Genomic DNA, 24,475 nt, shown 5'->3' with positions numbered 1-24,475 from the left:
TGAGATTCACAGAGCATCTGTAGGAGTTTGCCAGTGAGACCAAGGAGGCCATTAACTCGGCTAGTTTGAATGCTTAATAGCTCAGAGCAATTTTGGCAAGGAGCTCTGTGTGTTGTGAATGCTCCAGTGGGAGCTGGAGCATGCGAGTGTTCAGATACGCAGGCAAGTGTTGCACAAGATATTTGTGCAGAAATGCCTATGAAGTAGAAGAGCTCTGGTTTCCCACACTTGTGGTGCTCCTTGCTCTCTGCCCTTAATTCAACATAAAATACAACATTTAAGAAAGAGCTTTGGAATATTGTGTTGGATTTTGTTGGATTAGTGGCAAGTACGCACTGGAAGTACCTGAACACCACTGCACGCTGGCCAAAGCAGATTTTGCTAATACAATCTTCTCTTTTGCTTGCTGTTGTTTGTTTGTTTGACAAGATTAATTTATGTCTAAGAATGTATTTAAGCTGCATGAATCACACAGAACTCTTTTATTTGTGAGAAGTCAAGTAGCTAGCATCCAGAAAATTGATCTTAAGTGAATGGGACTGCCATTCATTACAAAGATGTAGCTCTTAATGTCCTGAAGTCGCAATCATTTACAGCCTATTTATTAGTAATCTCATTTCTATAGGTGTTGTCATGAATCATAAGATACTTTCTGAGGAAGGAAGCAGGCTGCAGACTTTATAATATGAATAAGAGATGGAGCTGAATGCAAATAACAAACCCCCTGCCACTAGCAAAGTCTTGCAACTTACTAGCTGCCTACTTGCCTGGGGATATTCCTGTCTGTCAGAATACTACCTTGCTTTTCTTCAGCATCAGGAGTAAAGAACAGCCTGTGCCGATTAGCCTCTTCCAGCCTCAGCAGTGTCACTTTCAAATGGGAGAAAGGCTGTGGATAATTGCATCAAGCACATTGCACTCTTCACTCCTTTTATGTTGACTACTGTTGACAAGTGACAGAATGCCAGACCTCCTGGGAATGATCTAATAGTCCGGTGTTTAGAAAGCTGCAGCAATCGCTGTACATTTCTGGGTCATGTTTGGCTCCTGTGAAACTTGGTTAAATGTCATGTCAGGAGCTGGCGTTCTTTTAGAGGATCGGAGTGATTTTGACTCTGCAGCTGTAAGCAAAACTCAGGGGATGTAAGGTTACTATATTTGATATTACAAATATTCATATTCCTCTGTTCTAGACAAATGTTACTTGTGCAAGTTCAGTGTCTGTATAGCAGACACGTGAGGATCAGTGTCTATACAGTACAATGTACAGTCTAGATTTTCCATGAGCATTGCTGTTCTTCAGCTTTTTCTCCATCATCTCACCCTACAGGTTGTTTCATGAACTCTGAATACCTTCATTTTGTTTTTCTGCCTTATTCATATTTATGGACTTCCTGCATGACAAGTGATGCTTTGTAGATCTGAGATGCAAATGCAATCCAGAAAGCTTACAGTGGCCTGACAGAAATCCCAAGCATGGACAGAGAGCTGCAAACTTGGGATATATCGCATGTGATGTTCAGAATGTTTTGTATAGTACTTGAGCAGTCAGAGCCCCCATGTCATTAGCTGTGCCTTTCATCCAAAGGGAATTGCACTATTAGAACAGTCTGTCTCCCATGCCCTGCCTGCCCCTCTTACTGAGATGGACACTGTGATTTTTTTTAACCCCTTTCTTTTTCCCCTCTTAGCTGACCAGGGTGGAGAAAAGAAACGCAAGAAAGGTGCTTCCTTCCAAACAGTGTCCTCATTGCACAAGGTTGGTTTGTCTCTCCCCACCTGGTGGTTTTAGTTAAGACAATACATTGGAATGTTAAGGATTGTAATGGACGAAAAAAGTTACATCCAACATCAGAATTTGATTCAGGGCCTGGGTTGTTTGCCTTGGCTAAGTGAATACAGTTATTAAAGCTTCATGTATTAGGGGTTCCTCCATTGTGTCTTCTTTGAGCATTCACAAGATTAAGTGGGTCTTATTCTATTAGAGAAAATATCACAAAATGTTGTGAACAAACTTTATCATTTATTCTGTGGCTTATATCTTCATGTATGTCTTTGGAATAGGAACTGATGACAAGTAATTTTCCAATACCTATCTGGTTACTGAGTGTAATTGGATCTTAGGGTTAGAACAGTGATGGAAAACAAAAGCTATTGAATGGAGTGGCACAAAGCCTCTTTTTTCCTGAGTAATTCCCTTCCCTTCCCTGGGGCTGGCACATGCTCCTGGTGGAAACTGCTGCTAGGACCATGTCTGCAGAAAAATGGGGCCTGTAATTTGCCCTTAGTACCATTTCTTATGGGTAACACTGAAGAAGCTATAATGTAGGTAAATCTCAGGTAGGAAAGTAAGTAATTACCTCCCACTAGTCATGTCATTCTATCTTGTTTGGAGGTACTCCTTATGAAGGGAAATCACAGGAAATTGAGACCTGTATCTTACCACTTGAAGAAGTGTGAAGACAGCTAAGCATCACTCAGGCAGTAATTTAATACTCCCCAAATAGAAGCACTCTTACTTTCCGGCACATGAGGAACTGCTAGCTGCTAAGCTCAGGTTGAATCATTTGTCATCCTCACCGAGTGGGGAAGTGAACAGGCAAAAATGCAGTTGGCTTTACAGAAATGCTCTTCAGGATGATAGTGCATCTTGCTTGCTGTTCATCTGGTTTCTGACATTTCTGGGGTTATAAGCAAAACACGTGTCTTCTTAAGGCTCTGCTAAAGCTGATGTGGATTCCTATAATTAAGTCAATTCATACTTGGGTTTAATTGAACAGATTTATGTGTAATAATTTTGGTAAGCTTCTAATTTTGTTGGAGGCTATTTAGAGTTATGACTTTAATAAACTTAACAACCAATAAACCAAGGAAATAAGTGCTTGGAATCCCACTAAACCACTGAAGCTAATTGTGGTTTTCATATGTCTGTTCTAGGAAAATTTAAATAAGCTGATGACTAACCTAAAATCTACATCCCCTCACTTTGTACGATGCATTATCCCCAATGAATCAAAAACTCCAGGTATGGAAAACAAAACAGTCTTAAAACTTTGTATATTCTAACTATGTCATTCCACTACTTAGTACAAAGTCACCAGGTTGTATTTACGTACTGTCTGTGTTGTTCACCTGATGCAATGGTGTTGCTTTTTCAGGAAGTGACACCTCACATTTTCCAGTTCCTTCAGTGAAATGAAGATTAAGCCCTATGGAGAAGCTCCTGTAATTTAGCCTTGTTTTGTCCCTGTAGGTGAAATGGATGCTTTCCTTGTCTTGCATCAGCTCCGCTGTAATGGTGTCCTGGAAGGCATCCGCATTTGCCGTAAGGGTTTCCCAAACAGGGTGCTTTATGCTGACTTTAAACAAAGGTAATGCAGAGCTGTGTTGTCTCCTGTCCTAGCCCATCAGCCAAAATAAGCAAAGCATGTCTTCTCATTTTTTATGTTGAGATATTTTATTCCATTCAAGGTTATTTTCTATTCAGTTTGCCTGAACGTGGAAGGCAGAATTCTGTTCTTGCTTGTGTCTGTGTAGATGCAAAATAGGAAATTACCCTGATTTGATGTTAATTTTAAATTATTATTTTTAGGTGGGTTATTTTTTTAACTTTGGGCTAAGATTGGGGGTGGGCAAAGCATAATCTAGGCCAGTTTTTACTCATTGCTCATCTGTTATTAACAGATACCGCATTCTGAATCCAGGCGCAATCCCAGAGGATACATTTGTAGATAGCAGAAAAGCTGCTGAAAAACTGCTGGCATCTTTAGATGTCGACCATAACCAGTATCGTTTTGGACACACCAAGGTAACCAGCAAAACCCATCATTGCTTATGTGAAAAGTGGGAAACCTAGTATCTAATGTGCAGAATAAGACATTATACAGTTTCTGGTGGTGGCAATTAATGAAGAGTTACTAATACAAGAAACCAGCAATACAGCAGCAAAGTGATACTATTTTTAAGCTGTGATAATGGAAATTAATTTCTTTGGCTCAAGCTTCTGTGAAGCTTATGTTACAGCAACACTAAAAGTGGATGCAGCAGCAGCTGATGCTCCATGCCTCACCCCGCATAAAACAATAGCTGATGTAATATATATAATGTAATCTAGGTGCAATCAAACAGAGATGGACCACAAAATGAGCTGCAGATTTTGAAATGAGGCCATGTGCAATTATGACATGATCCTATTAGCAGGGATCTCTGGAGTTGGGAGTTGTGGTTCAGCTCAGCTGCTCTGAACCTTGCCACTGTTGAAAAGTACTGTGGCAATAAAATTGAAGCAATAAAACACTTTGGCCTATTCAAAGCTGGGGAGATGAGACCTGGTTTTAAAGTATCTTTGCACCTGTACAGTGCAGTCCCTGGTGTAAGGAGTATTTGGCCCTCTATACTCTTTGACTTTATACTGTGTCAATAAAAATACCATTCTTCTGAAGGATTTCAATAAGGTCTGTGTAACTCAAGAACTCAATCTCTAGCTCTGGTGAAATGACATCTGTGTATGTACCAGGTGTTCTTCAAGGCTGGTCTCTTGGGCCACCTGGAAGAAATGAGGGATGAGAGACTGGCGAAAATCTTGACGATGATCCAGGCAAGAGCACGTGGCAGACTGATGAGGATTGAGTATCAGAAGATAGTGGAGCGCAGGTATGAAGGCACCTCCCTAAATCGTAGCGGATAATAGTCATTACCATTTAATTGCACGTTGAATAAAGCCATTATTACAGTCCCTAAAGCTATAGCTAACCCTAAATTAAAGGTCTAAAGTGGATGTGTGATAAAGACAATAGCAGCTGTATAGTAGTTGCCTGCAGTTCTGGTGAAAATCAAGAGAGATGCAGGCAGTTTCTTGTATAGCTTGGAACTCAGTACAAGTTTCTAATATTATTAAGACCAAAGCCATAATACTGACTGAAAATGAAAAAAGATGAATCTCACTTTATCAATTCATGCTAAGCTTTAGGGAATTTTGTTTGTTTCCTTGAACCAGGGATGCCCTTCTTGTAATTCAGTGGAACATCCGCGCTTTTATGGCTGTGAAGAACTGGCCCTGGATGAAGCTTTTCTTTAAGATCAAGCCTCTTCTGAAGACTGCAGAAACTGAAAAGGAGATGGCTAATATGAAGGAAGAGTTCTTGAAGCTGAAGGAAGCCCTGGAAAAATCAGAAGCCAGGAGAAAGGAACTTGAGGAAAAGCAAGTCTCTCTAGTTCAGGAAAAAAATGATTTGCTTCTCCAGCTCCAAGCTGTGAGTAGACACATATATTCAGACGTTTATGGTGTTCTTTGAAACTCAAAGGCTTACAGACCAAAGTGTTAGTGCAATCCAATTAAAATAAGCTGTTGCTCATGTGAAATGTTCTAGCATATAACCTGGTGGGTTAGCAATGCAAATCTTAAGAAGTTCTGTTCAAGATAATGTCTATGGCAGTTAGATATGGAAGAGGCTTATATGTCAGTAGTCATGTTTACTGTTGTCTCATCCTGCTCCACTAATTACTTGTCAGCTTTGTCTCCTGAAATCAGGAGTATGAAATTTTCCTTATGCTTCTCTGTAGCATTGGATTAGACTCTGATCACTTACAGGATAGGGGCAAGTGAGGAATTAGAAAGGCCAGGCAGTTACTGCTGTCCTCTTCCTTGTGCCATACCAGGAGCAAGACACTCTGGCAGATGCTGAGGAACGATGTGACTTGCTGATTAAATCCAAGATTCAGCTGGAGGCCAAAGTCAAAGAACTGACAGAGCGGGTTGAGGATGAGGAAGAGATGAATTCTGAGCTGACTTCTAAGAAGAGAAAATTGGAAGATGAATGCTCTGAGCTCAAGAAGGATATTGATGATCTGGAAATAACACTTGCAAAAGTAGAGAAAGAGAAGCACGCTACTGAAAACAAGGTACCTCTAGGACTTCACCATGTATTCAAAAAGAGGTTGGGTATATATTCAGAAGAGATTGAGTATGGATTACCTTTATGAGAGCTACCAGTCTTCTGATGGCTTTACACTGTTACACAGGCCACACTGAAGGATCAATATATGCACAGTTATTAGACCTTATGAGGGAAAAGGCGTTAACTCTGAGCCCTAAGTTTCCCTTTTTCTGGAGTGAGTTTTGCTGCATTTCATCTAAAGGATTATGTGTACTTTGTGCTTTTTTAATTATATAATTTTCTGCTGTAACAGTGAGCTCATCTAGATCTTCTTCTCAGAGCCTGTAAATGTAAAGCTCATCTCCCACTTCTCCCAGAGAGAATCAAAGGCTGCAGGCCAACACAATGAGAGTGACACTGAAAAGAATTTAGTATATTTGAAAGAATGTACTAAATCCACAAGAACTGGCACACATCGGCTCCCTGATGGCAATTTCACTCAAAAATCCACAGGGAGGCAAGGAGGGAGAGATCCCTTTCTTCCCATTGTCTTCCTGCATCCAAGTTCAGTACAGACAGTCATTTGAGCCAGGTTATAATAACCCCTTGCTTCAAAGGCCTACCAGTACATCTTCCTTTCTCACACAGGTCAAAAATCTGACAGAAGAAATGGCAACTCTTGATGAGAACATCAGCAAACTCACTAAGGAGAAAAAGTCCTTGCAGGAAGCTCATCAGCAGGTTCTGGATGACCTGCAAGCAGAGGAGGACAAGGTCAACACACTAAGCAAAGCTAAAGTGAAGCTGGAACAGCAAGTGGATGATGTAGGTTGGCTCTACCTTCATGTTTTCCCAGGCTTGTTTGTCCAGCACTTAACGGTTTTCATGAGTCTGGAATGCTGCAAAACTTTGACCTGTGTTCCTGTCCTTTGAGAGATAATTGATTTAGGTCACAGACAGTCCATGTACTGTCTGTAAAAGGTAAAATTACAGAAATACTGTAAGACATTATCTGTGTAGTTCAACCTCTGAAGGGAGTGCAATAACAAGGGGAGATCCATTCAGTTTGCATTAGCAGTGTAACTAGCATGAAGTCAAACAGAACTTTGCTAGTAAGAGAATTGTAATGCACAAATGTAAAGCATGGATAACCCTTATGTGATATTATTTCCATAGCCCATATGCCCACTGGCTGCTAGAAAACAAAAAATGATAATTGGAATGCTTGTACTCAAGTACTTCTGCTTTGCAACTTGCTAGAACTCAGCACAAAACCCAGCTCACCATACATCTGACTGTCGTAAACCATCTGTGTTCAATATCCTTCATAAGTTACTTTGTTCCTAAAGCTTGAGGGCTCGCTTGAACAAGAGAAGAAAGTGAGGATGGATCTAGAAAGGGCCAAACGCAAACTGGAAGGGGATTTGAAGCTGACCCAAGAGAGTGTCATGGACTTGGAGAATGATAAGCTGCAGATGGAAGAAAAGCTAAAGAAGTAAGAGACTGATTCTGTTACGCAAAATAAAGCAATGAAAGCAGTGTCAGAGCTTTCAGTGTCATCTTGCTCTGCTGGTGGTAAAAGGAAATTCCACGACAAGTGTGGAGCCAGGGAGGGAGGGAAAAGTCACTCTTTCTTGTGCATGGTATGCCTGAAACATTCCAATTCATGAAGCTTTCCACCATTGGAAAGAAAAAGGTTGTTTATGTTTTTCAGTCTCTAAGCAGTTGTTCATGCTCACTAGCTATGACAGTTAAGACCTGATGGTTATATTTATGACACAAAGAATCAGAAATATATTGCCCAAATGCATGCAGAGCCCTGCCTTGGAAACCTCTGCTCAGAGGAAGATGTGCTTTCCTGCAAATCACAATACATGAGGATTGCTTTAATTTTTAGATGAGTTAAAAGTTTTATTGAACATCTCCTTAAAAATAGCAAAAGCCTAACTTGAAACTACAGGAAGAATTGTCACTGTGGAATTTTACTTTTCCATGGCAGGAAAGAATTTGAAATGAGCCAGCTGAATTCCAAGATAGAAGATGAACAAGCTATTGTGATGCAGCTGCAGAAGAAGATCAAGGAACTTCAGGTTAGCTTGCTTCTTTCTCATGTATCTTAGGATGAGTTTCTCTTTGTGCTTCATTGAAGGGCTTTGCAGAGACTTTTCATGGCTAGCTGCAGCTCCATAGCTTCCCAGACCAATCCTTTTCCCCTCAGGATGCTTGCTCTATAGTGGTTCCGTCCCAGTAGTAGGACATATGACCACAGAATGCTAGAGGTTTTAAGCAAGGCAGGAAGGCCCTGGTGTTGTGTTTGAAGCAAACAATATTGTTCCAAACAATATTGTACCCTCATGGACCTGAGGGTAGATGCAGCAGTGATAAGCATGGCTTTGAAATTTAGGGGAGGAACTCAAATGCACAGGAAATTTTCAAGTGAAATGACAAGGCCAAAGAAAGTCAGCACGGTCCAAACCTAATGTCTTGACCCAAAGCTCTGCTTGTCAATAAAGAACATTTGCATACATTGGTCATAAAGTATAGATTGGTCAAGATAAGTGCCATTAAAAAAAATAGACTGCTTCCCATGAATATTCATTATTCAAGCGATTCTACACATTGCTGTGTCTGAAATCCTGTCTCAATGCTCCTAAACAGAACTTATTTTGGTCACTCTTAAAATGGGAACAACGAGTCCCTTTCAGTGACAATTTGTTGCTGCTACTCCTACTATCAGTCAGGTTCTCTCCTGTACTTCAGCTAAATGTCAAATACCTGAGTGTAAAGTCAATGCACTTGACCTATATGTCCTGAACTACAGCTTGTAGAGCAATCTACTGTGAGAAAGATGTGACTCATCATCCTTAGTCTAGTTTAAGATCTAATTTCCTGGCACAAATGACCAAGTCCTTTACCTACTGCACTTCTGCGTTGTAAAGCATGGGCTGGCAGAGGGTTTAACAATTTGTAAGGTTCTTTGTGGTCTTATGGGAATCATCATGAAGGCGACTAAATGTGTTTGTGTCTCTTTTGTAGGCTCGCATAGAAGAACTCGAAGAGGAGCTGGAGGCAGAAAGAGCTGCTCGAGCCAAGGTGGAAAAGCAGAGATCGGATCTGGCCCGAGAGCTGGAGGAATTAAGTGAGCGCCTTGAGGAGGCTGGTGGAGCCACGGCTGCCCAGCTGGAGATGAACAAGAAGCGGGAGGCCGAGTTCCTGAAGCTGCGGCGGGACCTCGAGGAGGCCACGCTGCACTACGAAGCCACGGCTGCCACCCTGAGGAAGAAGCACGCAGACAGTGTGGCTGAGATGGGGGAGCAACTGGACAACCTGCAGCGCGTCAAGCAGAAGCTGGAAAAGGAGAAAAGCGAGCTCAAGATGGAAGTGGATGATCTGTCGTCCAACATGGAGCAGATGGTCAAGGGAAAAGTAAGGGTCCTGAGGCTTCCCAAACCACTAAAGGTCATGTGTAGCTGAGGTTGGTCTGAAGCTTTCCCAGGGTACCTGATAGGGCTTCTAATCACTGTACATGCTCAGAGGAGGGATTTTAATCTGGGCCGGGCTCTTTCTGACCTGTGGGTGTGATTTTTAGTACTATAAAGAAGGCAGTTTGCTTCAGGGCACCTTCAACTGGGCAGAAGTTGGTTCTTTTGCCAAGCTGATTAATCAAATGGTCACTTTGCCAAGCTGTCAAAGAACTCATCCTTGGTGCTACCAATCCTATGTGTTCTACTTTGAAACAGGACCAGAACCTGGTTTTACTCATGAATTCCTTACTGTTAGAGGTTCATCCTGACCCAAGATGCAGTAACTGTGACTATGAACTGCAGGTGTACAATATAGATTATATCAATCCTTCCTTTGGTTCACAGTTTTGACATGTTAGCAAGGAGTGCAAAGCAAGGCTCGCATGACTACCATGTGTATTTTTACTTCCTACGGCTGAATTCTGGATTTTGTTTCCTGATTAGACAGTCTTGGTAGCTTTCAGAGCATTCTAAAGAGTTCTTTCAGTGCAAGTGGTGAAATTTCAGTATTCTGAGAGTTAGAAAGCTGTAATCAAACTCAATTTATGATAAATAGCAATTAAAGCAGAATCAGTAGAGCAATTTTCATTGGAGGTGATTTTCCCATCTAGTAATTATGAGGAGGCTATGCCCCAACCTCATAGCCACGTGATTGCTTCTGAAGTTCTTGCAGAATCATTTTACACTGCTGCTTCCATTCAGAACACACTTCAGGGTCTGATGGGGAGTCCCCTGGCCTGGGGCTGTAGACACAGGGATCCTATTCCCTGCCTTACCGCTGTGGTGGTTTTGGTTTTGCTACCTGCTATTCCTCTGAAGAACAAACAAACAAAACATGGATCCATTTGGAATGCTGCAGCTTCCAGATGGCTGCCTGGAGGCTGCAGCTTTGATTGTCTTTTCTCCTGATTCCCATTAGGCGAACGCAGAGAAGCTCTGTCGCACTTACGAAGATCATCTGAATGAGACAAAAACGAAACTGGAGGAAATGACTCGCCTCATGAATGACCTCACTACTCAGAAGACAAAACTCCAGAGTGAGAATGGTATGTGCACAGTCAGGCCAGACTGTTTCCCAGTGATCTACCAGGTGTGCCTCAGCACTGCATTGGTGAGCTGTATTGTGCAATGGCATCTGCTCTGAAGATGGATGGATTAGGATTGCTGAATGGAGCAGTAGCTTTGTGTCTTTTGACACTCATATCTTCAATGTTTTTATCACCTTGGTGGGGAGACCTTTCTTGGACTGGCTCTTAAAGCAAACCCATAACTGTATTTACCAGCATACTGTGATACCTTCTCCTGAGCTGAAAGGGATGCACTGGCTAGGTACGCAGTTTGCGGAACAAGGATGTGTACGTCTATGTTGCAATAGTAGAGGGAGGACAAAAGAGTCAGCATACTGTTTCTGTCTTTATGGATACCATCATCCTCAGTGTGAGCTTGGGCACTGCACTCTAGAAGATGCTTACATCTGACCAAAAATGCCACATATTAAGTGCTTGCTACCTTTTTAGCCATAGTTCTGCTATTTAATCTCTGCATCCTCATCGGACAGCAGTGCTCTGTGTATTTACAAAGACGTTTTTCATTTCCTGTGTGTGTCCTTGTTAGTTCTATGTACACCTGTAAAGCTGCAGTTTCCACCTCGCAATCATGCCCTCCGTGTGATAAATGAAGTTTTCCTAATGTATCTCTCTGCTCTGTATGCTGGTCATTGTGAGGTTCTCGGGGTGCTTTGCAGCCCTCTGAAAAGACGTCTGTGGAAAAGCATGTAAAGTAGTGGAGAAAAGTATAGACAAACCCAGCTACAACTGCGCATGAAAGTAAGCATCAGCCTAAGCTGATCCATGAGCTGAACTAAAATTAACGAATCAAGGTATTGGCAGCACAAAATAATAACAACAACAAAACAAAAAATCCCCAAAACCATAACCCTAAAGGAAAATATCCTGGTGAAGTGTGTAATGGTTACAGCTTCGGGAGAAGCTTCACAAATGGCCAGACACAATCACTGCTAGCTCTTATCCTCAGCAGAATTGGACAGGCAGGACTTTGATTTTGTCTGGGCCTTTGCCATTTCATCATCTCACCTTTTCTTGGTTATATCCTATGGCAGGTGAATTTATAAGACAACTTGAAGAGAAGGAGTCGTTGATAAGTCAGCTGTCCCGGGGAAAAACATCATTTACGCAACAGATTGAAGAGCTTAAGAGACAGCTAGAAGAGGAAACCAAGGTAAGTCTTTGACTGTGTCCCATTCATTGCCTTGAAATGGGGAATATTTTTCATGTTCATTTGGAGCCTGGATAAAATCTGAAATGAAATATAGGAGTGAGAATGCTTCCTGGTAATTGTACTGACAAATGTTCCTGCCGCTGACTGAGGCAAGTCACAAAAGAAGAGCTTGGGAGAATAATCAGCATCCATAATTGTTACATAAATCTTACCCAGTAGGATAGCCAAAATCTCAAATCTTGTATCTTAAAAGTTTGGATGCTTCTTCAAAGATGTTAAATTATCTTCAGTCTTAATAGCTTCCTCAGCATGTCACCAGTTAGGGATGACTCCAAACGCCTCTTACCTCGTTTGATCCAGGCTGTCAGGGCTAGAGGCAAAAAGACAAAAAGGCTTAAGCCTCCGTCTGAACTTCTAGGGCTGTTTGTTCAGGTTTTGCTGTAGGTAACCCTGCAGTGCTGTGACCTTTCTATCCCTGCAGTCCAAAAATGCCTTAGCTCATGCCCTGCAAGCAGCCAGGCATGACTGTGATCTCCTGCGGGAGCAGTATGAGGAGGAGCAAGAAGCCAAAGCAGAGCTGCAGCGGGCTCTGTCCAAGGGAAATGCAGAAGTGGCCCAGTGGAGAACAAAGTATGAGACTGATGCCATTCAGAGGACTGAGGAGCTGGAGGATGCCAAGTAAGTGGATTATGTGGGTTTCATTGTGCCCTTGGCTGGCAGGATTGTGCTCTCTATTGTTATAGTGTTAAGGAAATAGGGCACAATGGTTGGAAAAATCCCTCTGGATTATTGGTGTCATTTGTGGCTGTCTTTCTTTTCAGTTTGTTGAGCAGGTCAGTGTTTCTGCTAAGCCCTTGTCTGGGGTGATGGATGTGGATACTGGGGTTTGTTTAAGAACTGACTAGATTAGATTACCCGACTTGGTCATCTTGCACACTCACTTGCTTTGCGTGGCCCAGTGCTATGTTCCCTTGGTCTTGACTTCCCCTCCCAGCAGGGAGATGATGGCTTCCCTGGAAAGGCAGGGCAGAAAGTCATGTTGGCTTGCCCTGTGCAGCCACTCTCAGCTACCAGACTCAAGCGTTACTGCACAAGATCTCTGAGCATCTGCAGCACCTGCCTCTGTGGGTCTCTGATCTACAGTTTTCCCCACTTCCCACTTTATCCACCTAGCATCTACATGTTCTTTATGGGCCCTCCTTTCTTTCCAGAAGCTTTTCTTGCTGGGACTCCCATTCCCCTGTTTTCCCAATCTAAATAGTCTATGAACAAAAGCCCAAGGCATGACTGGACTTCTGCCTCATATCTCTTAACTGGAGGAACAGGACACTTTCATTTAGACCAAGTCTGATTCGAATTTACAACCAGACTATAGTGGTTACAGCTAGCAAGTAGCAAGCTGCTGCTTGAGAGTTCAAACTTTCAGTTTCAAATATTCTAACACACACATATGCACAAAATTATGTGCCACACATCAGCATTCATCATTTAAACTTGTTTTTTTGCCTATCACAGTCCCTTCTCTCTAGAGGCCTAATTTCCCCTTCCCTTCTCCTTACCCCCCAACTTTCCTTTTCAGAACTGATTTATTGAGACACTGCTTGGGGTCAGTTTTCATTAGATACCATGGGAGTGGTGGCACTCAGCCATTTCACTGTCTCTTCCCACCTGGCAGGAAGAAGCTTGCTGCTCGCCTGCAAGAAGCTGAAGAAGCAATCGAGGCAGCCAATGCCAAGTGCTCTTCCCTGGAAAAGACAAAGCACAGGCTGCAGAACGAGCTGGAGGACATGATGATTGACCTGGAGAAGGCCAACTCAGCCGCTGCCTCCCTGGACAAGAAGCAGCGTGGGTTTGACAAGATCATCAATGACTGGAAGCAGAAGTACGAAGAGTCACAGGCTGAGCTGGAGGCTTCTCAGAAGGAGGCCCGTGGCCTCAGCACTGAGCTCTTCAAGCTGAAGAATGCCTACGAGGAGACGCTGGACCATCTGGAGACATTGAAAAGGGAAAACAAGAACCTCCAAGGTAGGCTTCATTCCCATCCCATGTCCAGTGTGAGAGCCACACTGCAGCACAGCTGGAAGGATGCAGGGTTCCCATAGCAGCTGTGGGGAGAGGTGTTTATCTCATCCTTGAGACTAGCTTTCCGTTATGTTTGGAGGCACTGGCTGATGCTGGCGATGAAGGCTTTAAACATAGTAAATGGTACAGACAGAGGAGAACAGGCTTCCCTTTGCTCACCTGTCCATGAAGCTCACTGGCAGAGCTGCCAGTCTGGAGAGGAACAAGAAAGATGACAGAGGTGCAGGGGATGAAGCCTAGACAGCTCCCAAAGCAGAGCGCAGTGCAGCTGGCCTCCAGAACACAGATTAAAACTAAACCACTATAACCACCTCAAAAAGTGTGTGCAAGGAAGTCTGCTCCTTTCAGTTGGTCAGGTAAAAGAAGTTGATGTAACTAAGGCAGCGCTTGTGTACAGGCAAGCCCTTGAGGTAGCAGCTTGAGGCACAGGTCCTTCCATCCATGCTCTGTGACTTGCAGTACGTTTGGGACACACTGATGGCTAAATCCATCCTTTTTTCGTTTCAGAGGAGATTTCTGATCTGACCAATCAGATCAGTGAAGGAAACAAGAGCCTCCACGAGATAGAAAAAATCAAGAAACAGGTTGAACAAGAAAAGTCAGAAGTTCAGCTGGCCCTGGAAGAAGCAGAGGTAAGGAAAGAAAGCTCAAAGGGAGAGGAAAGGGTGTCTTCCCATTTCATCTTCTCAGCAACATAGCCAGTGTTTTGACTGTAAGCAAGCGCACCCTCTCTGCAGTCAGCTCCTCCAGCCTTGCTAGCCAGTGTTTTCAAGAGAGACTGATGACTTTTGGAGATGTCAGCTCTAAGACCATCACTGGAGGCCCTTTCAAAGGAGGTGCCTTGTAGGTTTTGGGGTTTTGTTGTTGTGTTGTGGGGTATTTTTTTCCCCTTTCAGGAAGCTCAGACATCTTCTGCACACTTCCTGAAAACCCAGTTCTTGCTTACTTCAGCACAGAGTCTTTCAGGAAACAGGAACTGCTGGGAATTATGGTCTTATACTGTTTTATCAGATATTTTTAGTGTCTGGTTTCCAACAGCAAATTCACCATCTCCTGGTTTTAGAGAAGAAACCAAACCTCCTGATGACTTTAAGTTTTGTAAGGTCATAAATATTGCATTGGATACTGCAGCCTCCTGGTAACAGTCCCAAACCAAACGAAAACAGGCCATTTGGAAAATCTTTGACTCCCAGTAGGAGTTTCATAAAGACATTTAGCCTCTCTGCATGAATTTCTATAGTGACAAGTATGCAAGTACCCAAGAGGGATGCCTCATCCCAGTTTCCAACAAACAAACCACAATACAGGACAAGTCAACTGGCAATACTGGTTATCCACTCAAAGGGCTCATTTGTCAGCTTTTTGGCAGTCTGGTACATTACAAAGCTAAGAAAGGGAGTAGGTGTTGCAGGCTGGAAGCAATACAGCACACAGCAAGGAATTTTTAGTGAAGGCTGCATTTACCTGCAATTGTACTCTAAATAATATCTGCTAAAACAAGCATCATCCAGTGACAGGGATCCATTAATACCTTACATGCTGTGCAACCTCTTTTGTCTGTTACAGGATGCTTTATACTTTGCAGGGATTTCACAGCCAAATAAACAGGTCTCATGATCAGAGCAGAGGAAAAAGCTTGCCTTTCTTCCACAGCTCTGAGATGTGGAGAGTGTTTATATACTCTATCAGTATCTTTTTCCAGGAAAGAATACATCAGTTCCTGAGGGATTGAAGTGACACACTTTACTTTCCTGGGCTGTGTGGAATGGCTTCCTAAAGTTCAGTGATATTAGGAACTAACAAAAGTAAAGTGGTGATGTATCTTATGTGAATTGTGAAAGAAAGGGTTTAATGCAGGTTTTCTCCTTTCCTTGTGAACTGGGGTCCCTGGCAGTCACCACTGGTGACACAGTGCTTCTGTGTGCTGTTCCCACTAATACATTGTGGCTTCCGGGCATGAAGTGTGGGTTTGACTGACCTATACCTGCTGCATGATGACTGGAGTCAGCAAGGGTTTTGTACAGCTTTGTCTTCAGAAACTCCATTCTGTTCCCATCATCTCTTGGGGGAACCCTGTGCAAATCTGCTCTCCAGAGAGCACTTCCAAAATATATGGTGTTCAATTCTGTGCTTTCCTTCCCTATTTGATGCGAGCAGTAAGGAGACAGAATGCCACTGAGCCTGGTTATGTAAGACCTGGAAGTCAGAGGCTCTGTTATTTCACTATGGGCTATTAGCTTACTTCTTAACATAGGAACAGACACATAGGAACAAGCCTCTCTTGTTTCATAGACTTGTCTTCATGTTAAGTGGAAAGAGCAGACAGAGTATTTTTGCACTCTGTCTGTTATGTCTTTCCTTCAAGTCACATTGCCCAATCAGACTGTATAACCGGGAGGCTTTCAACACTTCATGATTTGGAGAGAGCTTTGTGCTCTGGGGGATGTGTGGATCCCTTCACTCTCCCAACTACCATCTTGGTTCAGCTTTTGCCTATCTGTTAGAGGCCCACGACGGTGCCCGTACGGGGGTGTGGAACAGAGAACATCTGTTGATACCAAAACCATGCAGGCAGGGCCTAAGGTGGGTTTGGGTTTTGTTTCTGTGAACCATGGACTCTTTGCCAATTTGCCCTCTGAGGAGCTTGCTGCTCAGTTTTCCAACTGCCAAGTTACATTAGATGGCAAATAAATGCATTGTTTTGCCATGTAAGTTGTTCGTGTCCTTCCCTAGAGAGAGGCAATGAGGAAACAGTGCTGTTGGGAATGGGAAGAGAAGTGCGAAGGGATCATCTTTGTGCAGCAGTTTGTAATTTGAAAAACAAAACCAACCAGAGCCCAGCTCCTGGTGTGCAAGCTCTTGGTGCTTTCTATTTCAGGGAGCTTTGGAGCATGAAGAAAGTAAGACCCTTCGGTTTCAGCTTGAACTCTCTCAGCTTAAAGCAGAGTTTGAAAGGAAACTGACAGAAAAGGAGGAAGAAATGGAAAATATAAGGTACTGTGCAGGAAACAGCGTGGTTTTTAAGGGGAAAGTCTCAGAAGACCAGAAATAGTCTCATTCAAACGGACCATAGGTAGTTATGCCAGTGCATAACATGCAGCACTGCCTCAGCGATGCTCAAGCCTGCTATCTGAACACAGTTAATTTATGCAGTTACAGCTACACTGATTGTGGGAGGACGTGAGGAGCCTGCCATTATGTGTACACCATTTAGGTAAGCAGTGGGAACTGCAGAGCTACAGAAAGTATGAATTATAAAAGGAGAGAAGCTTGTGGGTGAAAGGGATAAACAGGAAAAATGGAAAGCAATTAGATGAGAGGAGGGTGATGCCTTCAGTCTCTCCCCTCCCACCCAGCACAAGTGGTAATCTGATTTTCAGCAGTGTATGTGTGCAGTCCTTCACAAAACTCTGCTTTTGAATTAGTCAGTGTTGCAACACTGTCAGTCCAAGCTGCGTGTCATTGTAGACAGGTTAAAGGGTATGGAAGGGGGAAGTCCAAGACTCACCTTGGCCAGGGTAAATACAAGTGTTGACATGTTAATTGCTTCAAAGCCAAGAATGTTTCACCCTTTCAGAAGATACTATCCCCATCAGAAGATGCTATCTTCTGATGTCCTGCTGATGTCTGGATTACAGAGGTCTCAGGACGAGCTCTCCTAATAAGTGATTTTTGCTTCAGTGTCGTTACGAGTTGTTTTGCTGCTAAGCTGTTCAGCAGCCATGCTGTGTTGCTCCCTGGGAGTCTAGGGCACAGTTCAGTATCTTGCTGAAGCAATAAGGCCCTCAAGGTTTTCCTTGTTGACTCTGATTTCCCAGAACTCCTACGCTTTCAGCACAACTTGGCCAGCAGCGAGATAAATGTTTCCCTGTGTGAGTCACGTTCTGTGCTTTGAGTTCTCTCTGCTTGTAGGAAGCAAAACTTTCATCATGGGGCTTGACTGTCATAGAGTCAAGTAAATTAAGCACCTGTCTGTATTTGTTTTGCCATCTTAAAATTGACACTAAGCTGCCTTTCACAAGGGGGACAAGCCTGTTACTTGGGTAAGCTTAATCTCTTCCAACTTTAGATGTCCGTAACAGGTTTCTATTCCTGAATTATTCCCCTTATAAGTAATGTAAGAAATGGCTTTTTTCCCAAGTGTACTTTAAGACACCATAAATTGTAGCCTACACATGCCATTTACTATAAAGAGCACCCAGAGTAATTAGCTTAGAATGTAGCTGCATACCTTCACTTTGATTAATCCCCTCCACTAACGCCTTCATAAAAAGGCTGAGAGGTAAAACATGATTCAGTAAATATCCATGCTTCAAGTGCTTCTTGCTATGGTCAAACCTCTACTTGCTTGAGTTTAGAAGAGAGCTGAGAAGACTCTTTGCTCTCGTGTTGCCAAAGGAAACATGGGAGAAGGATGATACAGGTGCTTACAGACCAGGAGCTAGCTGAGGGTGTGAAGCACGCTAGCCAGTTAGAGAGCAGTGAGGCATTAGAAACCTATGCTGTGTGAGGCACTTTCAGAAAGTGCAGTACTGTTGTATGTATGTAGTCCTACACTCCTGCACAGAGAGGAAAATTGCTCCATTTGCCCTTCATGTCCTTTCCAGGAGAAACCAGCAACGCGCCATAGACTCCCTGCAGTCCACCCTTGACTCTGAAGCCAGGAGCAGAAATGAGGCCATCCGGCTCAAGAAGAAGATGGAAGGGGACCTCAACGAGATGGAAATCCAGCTCAGCCATGCTAACAGGCATGCTGCAGAAGCAACAAAGTCAGCACGTGGCTTGCAGACACAGATAAAGGTACCCTGACAACTACCAGCCCCAAGTGCTAAATGGCAGGTGTAGGCCAGGTTTTGTTAGCACAGAGCAAACAGCAATGGTGATGGTAATTAAAAGAGAAACTACTCCCAAGGATGTGCAGGGAAAGTCCTTATCGATCATGTCTGACATAAGGGAATAGGGAAATCAGGATTTCTTCCAAGAGTTGCTTACAAGCTGGATGAGATCCAGTTACAAAACCATTGCTGGCTACAGCCTCCTGCAGAGGCAGAAAGCTGCACCACGAGGAACTGAAAATCTGTGATTTTCGTGTGAGCTTGCAAGTCCTTCAGAAGTGGAGCGTGGCAGTTGGCTGCAGTACAGGGAGGGTGCGTGTTCAGCTCTGGTGTTTGCTTCAGCTTTGTAATAGCTTAAGAAAGTGCTTTGCTAAGGCACCTCCTCTGTCATCGCCTCTCCCACACCTAAGCAGCTAGCACTGCCTCGGGCAGAACCGCCAGCTTTGATGGGTTTGAACACACTGGCTTTTTCCCACCTTGCCCCACATCTCACAGACGCTATGCAGCTTACAGTGTGGAAGAAGCCTTTCTCCAGCAAAGCAGCACTGAAATTCTCAAGGTGTGCCCTGTGCAACCTCTGCAAGCTGGGGTCCTCCTGTGTAAGCACAGCGGCTTGCAGCGGAAATGCACTGGTAAGAAAGCAAACATCTGTTTTGTTACAGGAGCTTCAGGTGCAGCTGGATGACTCGGGGCACGTGAATGAAGATCTGAAGGAGCAGCTGGCAGTCTCTGACAGAAGGAACAACCTTCTCCAGTCGGAGCTGGATGAGCTGAGGGCTTTGCTGGACCAGACTGAGCGCGCGAGGAAGCTGGCAGAGCATGAACTGCTGGAAGCCACTGAACGTGTGAACCTGCTTCACACTCAGGTTGGCTTTTTCCTGTGCTCCCTGGGTTTAAACTGAGCCTTGTCAGTGAATCGGTGACACAGCTTGTCCAGGGCTGTCACAGGTCAGACATATACCGTGCCCTCCTTCAGGTTGAGGCAATGAGGGAGAGGAGGTAAGTCACTCTGTAGATACACCACCTCCCTCCCTTCAAGGTAGCTGGAACTGATGAATCAGCCAGCTCCTTAAAACAGTTTCCAGAAAAAGCAGTGGTGGAAGATAACCAGAGTAAATATTCTTCCTTTCCTCCTTCCATGCTGCAAAACCAGCTTCCTGCTTTAGTTAAGCCACATCTGGGATGGTAAGGTGTTTCTTTGAAGGAGTGACACAGGCGCTGTGTTTGTGCAGTTGTGATCTGGCAATGAACGACTGCAGAGGCTGGGTTCTAACAACAGTTGTATTGTGCAGGGCAAGAAACTACCCCCCGACACCCTGCTGTGTCCAGGTCTTTGTTAAGAGGGCCCTTTGGACTTGGATGGGTAGATCAAGATGGGCACTGCAGTTTTTACAGGGCCATGGAGGGGAATGACAGGGCAAGGGGTAACGGGTTAAAACTTAAACAGGGGAAGTTTAGATTGGATGTAAGGAGGAAATTCTTTCCTGTTAGGGTGGTGAGGCACTGGAATGGGTTGCCCAGGGAGGTTGTGAATGCTCCGTCCCTGGCAGTGTTCAAGGCCAGGTTGGACAGAGCCTTGGGTGATATGGTTTAGTGTGAGGTGTCCCTGCCCATGGCGGGGGGTTGGAACTGGATGATCTTAAGGTCCTTTCCGGCCCTGACTATTCTGTGATTCTATGACTTAACAGCATTTTTTGCTACAAAACTCAAGCTTCTGTTCATCATGGTCTACAGGCTGGCAACATTTTGCAATGTTTCCTCCAGCCCATTGATGCCATGGGGCTTCCGTTTCAATCGCCTCATTGACTAACTGATTATGGATCATTAGTTTCCCAAAAAGAAACTGCCTTACTAATTCTTCTGTTTCAGCCCATGGCTTATTTGTTTTATTTGAACCAAAATCTAAATATTTACAGCTTGGAGAGCATTTTTAACATTTCCTCAGTCTGAAACTACATATGTTTGTCAAGGCCAGCCCTTGCCACGTACCTGGGTCTCCCTTCCCAAATCCTGCTCTCTGTAATCCAGGAGCTGTGAAAATCAGTAAGCCTTGGTGTGCTATGGTATTCAGAGTTCTGTCTCTAATCATCACTTTTCCTCTTCTTCCACTGTTCCTTTGGGGAAAACCTAATAAAAGAACACAAGCCTGATCAATCAAAAGAAGAAGCTGGAGGGTGATATTTCCCAGATGCAGAATGAAGTGGAGGAATCGATCCAGGAGTGCAGGAACGCAGAGGAAAAAGCAAAGAAAGCAATCACAGATGTGAGTAGACTGATTCCTTGCTCACTTCTTTTCAGTCCTGCAAGGTCTTAGGACAGCCAAGGAGGTAATTCCCCGGTTGCCATTTCTGTGCTTGCTACAAAACTCGAATCCAAAGCACCCCAGAGGTATCTGGAGGTACCTGATGAAACTACAGAATGAAGCAGACTAGAGCTGCAGAGAGAGGAAGTGCCTTTTCCTGATGTTTAGGTTTTGGGTTTTGGTTTGGTTTGCTGTGTGCGCTTGTTGTGGGCTTTTTTGAGGGAGGTGTTTTGGTTGGTTGGTTGGTTTTTATTCTCCCAGGAATGCAGTTTCCACTGATCCTCAGAGTCTCAGGGTCTTTGACTCGGGTAAATCACACACCCGGATGCGCTAAACCAGTTCAGTCTGGACTAGCGCTGGTGTACACAGAACCTGATGCAAGGAACTAAACTACTGCATCCCAAAGAGGTATCTTAGATCTAGGTGTCTATTGGGAAAAACATGAGGCCTAAGGTCCCAGGAGAAAACACAGTGCATTCTTCCTCTAGGGAAGATATAATTTGGGCAGGTATAGTTTCATTTCCCACAGGCCTAGAGAAATCCATGTCCTCAGAGTTCAGCTGATGTATCCCATCATACCAACAGATAAAATGAAAGCTAAAACTGGAGGTTTCTGTGAGTTATGTGTCTGGAATGCCTGGACAAAACTACTCCTGTACCATAGTCTTTATTGCTTGTCAGCTGAAGGCAATGTTACTGCCTGGCAGAGATGCTGACTGTCATTGATTCAGTTCCAGTTTGGATTGCAATGACTGCTGTCTTCTGATGACTGCTCAGTGATGGGTACAAATCTGTAAATGGCTCTTGGTGGCAGACACAAACATCAAAGCAGGAATGAGCTAATAGGCACCCTTGTTACCTGTCTTACAGAATGGGCAGGTACTATGCAAGATGTTGACACCAAGCTTTCTATCCCAGCACAGGCTGCAGAAACTGTGTTCTTGTTACAGCTGCTCAGGCAGCTCTCATCTATGGCTGTGCAGGGGAAGTTGTCTGCCAGTTATTCTAAGCTACTACCTTTTGAGAGCTCCAAGCACCAAGATTAGGAGTAAGTTCTAGGAAAGATGTCTGCAGTGAGTGGCACAAGCTTACTTGCAGCATTATAAATGAGGATGTAATATAGCACACATACCAAAAGACACAGAGAAAAAGAAAGGGAGGGGGTCATCTTAAATCACAGCATATTCTAATGCTGGTAAAAAAGGCCTCCAAGGCTGTCCTTGCATTTTCTCTGTCCAGGTAAGATATACACACACCAGATATACTCTGGAGCTTTGGGTACAGTGAATGATCCAAATAGGAATAATCAAAGATGGATCTTCCATCATTTCTTCTGAGACATAATCCAAGAGCATAAGAAAGCTGCTGTAAAACGTGGTTGTTTTTCAGGCAGCAATGATGGCTGAGGAGCTTAAAAAGGAGCAGGATACTAGTGCTCACTTGGAGAGAATGAAGAAGAACATGGAGCAAACCATTAAAGACCTCCAGAAGCGACTGGACGAAGCAGAACAAATAGCCCTGAAAGGTGGCAAGAAGCAGATCCAGAAACTGGAATCCAGGGTAAGTTTGTGACCCAACTTCGGATCACTTTCTCCTGCTTACAGACCCGAGACAAGTCAGGTACCCTGGGGCAGCCTGATAAGTTCATAGAGGCCAAGCAGGGATACTATGGATGGTTTCCCGTTTCCCAGCGTTCAGGTGAGCAGGTCTTGGAGGCATGCTTCCCCTTCCTCACCCAGCCACATTAAGCTGTTGTAGCACAGCAGATGACCAAGCCCTTGATTAAAAACACCACCACCACCAAAAAATCCCAGCATCAACAGCAAAAGCCTCTCCAATACTTGCTTCATTTAAATTACCTTGGCCTTCACAAAGTCTACTCCTTTGACTGCTGATGCAGCTTAAATGCATCTATAAAAGCAGAATGGAAAGATGTTTTGATCTGTTATAGAAATTTGACTCTATGGAGATGCTGAGAAAATGAACTTTTCTTGAACTGTGACCCAAATTATCTGCTCCTTTATATGTATACAGCAAAATGGCAAGGGTTTTTCTGGTTTTGCAGGTTCGTGAGCTGGAGAATGAACTTGAGACTGAGCTCCGGCGCAATTCGGATGCCCAAAAGGGAGCCCGCAAGTTTGAGAGACGCATTAAAGAGCTGACTTACCAGGTAGGCTGGGAGCTCTAGTAACCACTAGGACACTGGAAAGATACGTGCTCTCCTAGACAGTGTCTAAAGTTGCCTCAGTGTTTCAGTGAAGGATGAAGGATAGCATTACCCAGAGCTTTCTGGCTGTAGGAAGCTTTAGGGGTAGGAGGAACATCTCCCTAGGGCTACCGTCATCTTGCCTGACTCATTCCTAATTCATTCATAATTCCTGATTCATTCATAGCTGATGTTAGGAAGCCTCTATTGCTGGGATTTGGACAGTTTTAGCACAGTATTAATATGGAGCAGGCTTAGATGACTATTATTTTCACTGGGAGTGAAGAAAGAGCCCAGCTGTCTTTCAGCTGTGCTGATGGTGCTAAAAAGAGCCAGGAGGATTCAGCTGACTCTAATGCATCATTCAGTGTAGGGTTGCCCAGTTCCAGGGCTGTCACCTATGGCTGAGCAGTGAGGTCTAGTCTCCAGCCTCCTGCAGGTTTGCTAACAGCTGCTCTTGCTGCTTGCCTTTCAGAAAAGGTCTTCAGCACAGAGCACTGATCCTTTTGCTTTCAACAGCATTCTTAAGAAGATAATCCCATCCATCTGCTGTAGGAGATTATTTAGCCTCCTAACTTGTTTGACTATTGTATGCAGAGGCTGACGGTTGTTCTCTTGGGATACAGTGCATGGGCAGAATTAGCTAGTCCTTCTGCTTATGGAGTGTGACAGCTTAAACCTGTCTCCTTTTACCAGAAACGCCTCCAAACTGGACTTTGAAATATGCAAATTGCACATTTTTAGGCCTGCCCATAAGTCTGTTTCACTGAATAATGACTTGTTTTATAATGACAAGAGTGCTTCTCACTCCTGAGCGAGGAACTCTGTGCTTATGTATGTGCATACCTCTGAAAGAGCACACACATATATACCTGTATTTAGGTACGCCTATACTTACATACGTATAAATTGAGAGGGTACTCTCTTTTAGCCCTGAGCTTTACCAATGTCTTCAATCATCCTATAGACATTTTTCTCTCACCTATACATAGGGTGATCAAACAATACGGCTTGTTTGTATTTTGAGCTATACACTTCTAGAACAGTATGTGTAGCACCTATACCTATTGCACTGTGGGAGATGCTTTAGGCTTTTTTACACTCTCAACCCCATGGTGTTTTGATCCAGTCAGAAGAAGATAAGAAGAATCTGGCCAGGATGCAGGATCTGATTGACAAGCTCCAATTAAAAGTGAAGAGCTACAAGCACCAAGCAGAGGAAGCTGTAAGTAACTACTTGGGCCCTTTTATCTGTGAGAAATCTGTTGTTCTAAATCCACCATCTTCAATGCACAGAAGCTTTGAGTACAAATACACTTCTTGTGAGTGTATGAATATTTGTATTTATATCCATATAAACCCTCTCTGTGCAAATGTATTTATAATATATATATGAAATAAAATATATAGCA

The 24,475-nt window shown here is 43.7% G+C and overlaps 1 protein-coding gene and 1 long non-coding RNA gene across 2 annotated transcripts in view; one reads left to right on the top strand and one right to left on the bottom strand.

Moving 5' to 3' along the window:
• Window positions 1–24,475, top strand: part of MYH15 (myosin heavy chain 15) — a 48,487-nt gene that overhangs the window by 21,729 nt on the left and 2,283 nt on the right. Inside the window, exons 19-41 of the mRNA XM_061350593.1 lie at window positions 1,692–1,759; window positions 2,938–3,025; window positions 3,254–3,371; window positions 3,685–3,808; window positions 4,517–4,653; window positions 4,997–5,252; window positions 5,659–5,901; window positions 6,525–6,701; window positions 7,226–7,371; window positions 7,876–7,966; window positions 8,913–9,302; window positions 10,320–10,446; window positions 11,520–11,638; window positions 12,120–12,316; window positions 13,314–13,663; window positions 14,228–14,352; window positions 16,599–16,714; window positions 18,328–18,520; window positions 19,218–19,421; window positions 20,693–20,818; window positions 22,247–22,417; window positions 22,923–23,027; window positions 24,193–24,288. Coding sequence (XP_061206577.1) covers window positions 1,692–1,759; window positions 2,938–3,025; window positions 3,254–3,371; window positions 3,685–3,808; window positions 4,517–4,653; window positions 4,997–5,252; window positions 5,659–5,901; window positions 6,525–6,701; window positions 7,226–7,371; window positions 7,876–7,966; window positions 8,913–9,302; window positions 10,320–10,446; window positions 11,520–11,638; window positions 12,120–12,316; window positions 13,314–13,663; window positions 14,228–14,352; window positions 16,599–16,714; window positions 18,328–18,520; window positions 19,218–19,421; window positions 20,693–20,818; window positions 22,247–22,417; window positions 22,923–23,027; window positions 24,193–24,288 — 3,767 coding nt within the window. The remainder of the gene's footprint in view (window positions 1–1,691; window positions 1,760–2,937; window positions 3,026–3,253; window positions 3,372–3,684; window positions 3,809–4,516; window positions 4,654–4,996; window positions 5,253–5,658; window positions 5,902–6,524; window positions 6,702–7,225; window positions 7,372–7,875; window positions 7,967–8,912; window positions 9,303–10,319; window positions 10,447–11,519; window positions 11,639–12,119; window positions 12,317–13,313; window positions 13,664–14,227; window positions 14,353–16,598; window positions 16,715–18,327; window positions 18,521–19,217; window positions 19,422–20,692; window positions 20,819–22,246; window positions 22,418–22,922; window positions 23,028–24,192; window positions 24,289–24,475) is intronic.
• LOC133210848 (uncharacterized) lies at window positions 10,357–11,898 on the bottom strand. The gene is made up of 3 exons (XR_009725049.1): window positions 11,851–11,898; window positions 11,494–11,716; window positions 10,357–10,468 (listed from the first exon to the last, which is right to left on the bottom strand). It is a non-coding gene; the product is annotated as an uncharacterized LOC133210848 (long non-coding RNA).

This window comes from Neopsephotus bourkii, unplaced genomic scaffold (assembly GCF_033783945.1).
Source record: "Neopsephotus bourkii isolate Nb327-2 ecotype Australia unplaced genomic scaffold, CSIRO-AGI_Nbou_v1 NB_532, whole genome shotgun sequence".
Classification (NCBI taxonomy): domain Eukaryota; kingdom Metazoa; phylum Chordata; class Aves; order Psittaciformes; family Psittacidae; genus Neopsephotus; species Neopsephotus bourkii.
Note: the sequence above shows the minus strand (reverse complement) of the source record. Positions and strands in the feature narration are given on the sequence as shown.